Source organism: Colias philodice, chromosome 24 (genome assembly GCF_061535455.1).
Source record: "Colias philodice isolate Cphi_HAF_F1 chromosome 24, ilColPhil1 Martin Lab GWU primary, whole genome shotgun sequence".
Classification (NCBI taxonomy): domain Eukaryota; kingdom Metazoa; phylum Arthropoda; class Insecta; order Lepidoptera; family Pieridae; genus Colias; species Colias philodice.
The window spans coordinates 2282451-2285924 of record NC_143109.1 but is presented as its reverse complement, the minus strand read 5'-3'; the positions used below and the strand labels follow the sequence as shown (position 1 = coordinate 2285924).

The following is a 3474-nucleotide window of genomic DNA, read 5'->3' as shown; positions in this document are numbered from 1 at the left end:
GAAATGACAGCACACATAGCTTTATGGAAATGACGATAAATTATTCGGTTTAGTTCGGCAACGCTCCATCTGTCTTTTATTTTGTAATCTAAGGTCCCATGTTTGTGTCATGACGTAGAATTTATTATTTAGCAAGCAGAATTTACAAGATGATTGATTCAATGAACTTGTAATCTTTTTTTAAATAATAATTTAATTGAGTATCCATTATCACATCGTAATATTTACAATTATGCATAACAATGTATCCAATAGAATTTTAAGACCAAAAATTTCTTCAGAAATGAAATTAAAACACGTCATATCCACGCAAACTTTTAATTTCTAAAATCGCATAAAACGTGTATGATTTTCTTAACAAATTACTAATTTCACGCCAAATTAAAACCGATAACAATAAAATAGGTTAAGAATTAAAAAGTCTTTTGCGATGTTATAGTGCAAGTGGAACACGTGGAGGGAAAAATGATTAAATATTCTGTGTTTGTGTTATTATTTATATGGCCAGCTGATTTAGAAGGTAATGTCTTTTTTATTACAATGATCAATCATACTACCTATCTTCGACAATAAGCATAAAGACATGCTTCTGCTTCTCTTGCTTCATTCTTTAGCTTTCGTGGGTAATAAAAGTGCAAAATTTTACGACCCACGAAACTTTCCTTATTTTTTTCATGTAATGTCTATTTACCTTATTTCAAAAGAAATTAAATTTAAAACATTAGGATAATAATAGCTGAAAGAGACGACTGTATATATTTAAAACTAGCGGTCCGCCCCGGCTTCGCCCGTGGTACATGTTTACGTTTTCTCTACATAAGAACCATCCTCGTACTTCAAGTAATATAATAAAAAAAGAATTATCGAAATCGGTTCAGCCGTTCTCGAGTTATGCGCTTACCAACACATTTTGCGATTCATTTTTATATATAAGAAGATATCAATTTATTTCCAGAATACGATTTACTCGTGATACCTATACCAAAGGTGAAAAGCCCAAAGAGAACAGAGTACCTCCGAATACCACTATTACCTAAAAAAAGAATAGCCAGAAAGGATAACTTATATAAATTAGATATAGAACATTACGATGAACCTACAGAACATCCTGATATAGATAGTTTTGATTATAACAAAGACAGAGAAATGCTAGATAAATATGAAGTTTCTCAACGTTTGGACAATGATGTAGTTAACTTATTTGGTGAAGATAAAATTGTGGGTGGTTATGAAGTTGATATAAGTTTGTATCCGTATCATGTGGCCTATGGGACTAATTGTGGTGGAGCTATAATAGATAGACGATGGGTGATCACGGCTGGTCATTGTGGGTAAGTATAGCCTTCAAAATTGGTAGAAATTTGTTTTTATTGGAGTGTTATGGAAAGAAGGCTAGATGTATTTTGAAAAGTATGTCTTCACTATGATCGTCACTATACTATTTGTATGCGATCACATACTAAACATTTAACAGGGTGAGTAAGTATTGACGCAATCAGTGCTAGAGTTTTATTTATTCCTTGTTGTTTTTTAATGTTCAGTATAAACTTCACAGCAATGATAAGGAAATTCAGTACGACGCACGGTGGATTTTTGCAATTAACAATTATATGTAGTAGTATTTCTATGCTCTCTCTGTTCGTGTATGTCAATTAATGATACCTCATCCATAACTCTTTTGCTTGTTCAGTTCATTCAATTTTCTAAACATTTCAATATAGAAATTAATTTAAACATAATCAAATACAATTAATGTTTCAAACAGGAAAAAAGAATACGTAAGAGTTGGATCAAAATACCTAAACAAAGGAAGGAAGGTTGGAATAAAAAATAACTACATCCACCCAATGTGGACTGCTAAGACAAAAGAACATCCTTTTGACTTTGACTTTCAATTGCTTGAACTGGAAGAATCTTTGAAGTTCGATGACCACATCCAACCAATAAAACTTGCTCATATAGAAGATATGGTGATTGGTAAAGTTATTACGGTCACTGGTTGGGGTAATACGGAAGAAAACGTAAGTAGAATTAAAACAGAACAAGAATCTTATGTAATAGGCTTGTATTGTTACCTCTTGATGGAACTGCATTTTATAGTAAACGGCGGTTTCACCCTTATTGCTCCGCTCCTGTTGGTCTTAGCTTGTTGATATATTATTACCTATAGCCTTCCTCGATAAATGGGCTATTTAACACCGAATGAATTTTTCAAATTGGACCAGTAGTCCCTGAGATTATCGCGTTCAAACAAACACAAAAACTCTTCAGCCTTATAATATGAGTATAGACATATTTTTTTTAAAGAAAAACATAATGTTAAACTTTTATTTCGATTTTATTACAAAAAACTACGTACGGTTTCGATACATCATCGTCATGAAAAAGTCTGTACAACTTAAACTTTTCAATTTGAATGTAGGTTTTTTTATCAGATAGGTATAGCAATAGCTTATTCATTCTCCTATTCATACACTAGCTTTTTAATTTATAACTCAACCGTAAACTTATTATTTTAGGGTCCATATTCTAACGTGCTACGAGCTGTTCGTGTACCAATAATTTCCAAGGAGAATTGCCAACACGTACCATTCCCGTACTTCCGAGGGTCTCTAACTGCTAGAATGTTCTGTGCTGGATTCTCTGAAGGGAAGAGGGATGCTTGTCAGGTATATTGATTTCAGGATCTATGAAAAAATTTCTGTAGATTATATTTTATTATATTTATTAAAAAATTTAACCGAATAACGATATTATTTTGTTAATAAGCTACTCGCGAAATAAGAAGGTATACATATAGATTAAATCTGAATGTTATTGGGATGGGTGTTCTTGGGATTTTTGTTTCTTACGATTTAATAACTGGGCCCATTTCAAACATTATTTTACCATCAGATATATTTATAAGTAACTTTTAGCCGAGCGGCAAACACTATTTTAAAGTATACTTAGTCCATTTTTCACAACCAAGTAAATACTAAATAATATTCCTATTACATTACAGGGAGATTCAGGTGGACCAGCAGTGCACCAGGACAAGTTACTAGGCATGGTGTCATTCGGCTACGGCTGCGCGACACCTGGCTCTTTTGGCGTCTACAGCAAAGTCGCCAAAGTACGGCCCTGGATACAGGAGATAACTCACTTGCATTTTGATTAAATAATGTTTTGTAATGTGTTTTATTTTTCCTTGCTTTCAATGAACTTCCCTCTTTATTTTTTTATCTAATAGGTAAAAATTAGAGGAAATCATTTCTTAGAGGAAAGAGATAACGTTTTGTTTAAGTATGGACAGGAAAAATCCCAAAAACTAAACTAATTTTGATTTTTCCTCGAACTTATAGGAAGCTTTTTCAGTGATAAAAATTACAATTGTCCTTAAATTTACTTGATGTTTAATTTATCATGCCACCAATTTTTATATTATTTTAGATACCAGTTACATTGCTTCGAAATTGTAGAGTTACTTTGAAA

At 32.3% G+C, this 3474-nt stretch overlaps 1 protein-coding gene across 1 annotated transcript; it reads left to right on the top strand.

Moving 5' to 3' along the window:
• The first annotated feature begins 465 nt into the window (after positions 1 to 465).
• On the top strand, positions 466 to 3160 carry LOC149477638 (trypsin 5G1-like). The gene is made up of 5 exons (XM_089710408.1): positions 466 to 520; positions 956 to 1331; positions 1766 to 2021; positions 2520 to 2669; positions 3005 to 3160. Exons 1-5 carry the CDS (start codon positions 466 to 468, stop codon positions 3158 to 3160), a joined length of 993 nt encoding a protein of 330 aa, XP_089566534.1.
• The last annotated feature ends 314 nt before the right edge of the window (positions 3161 to 3474 follow it).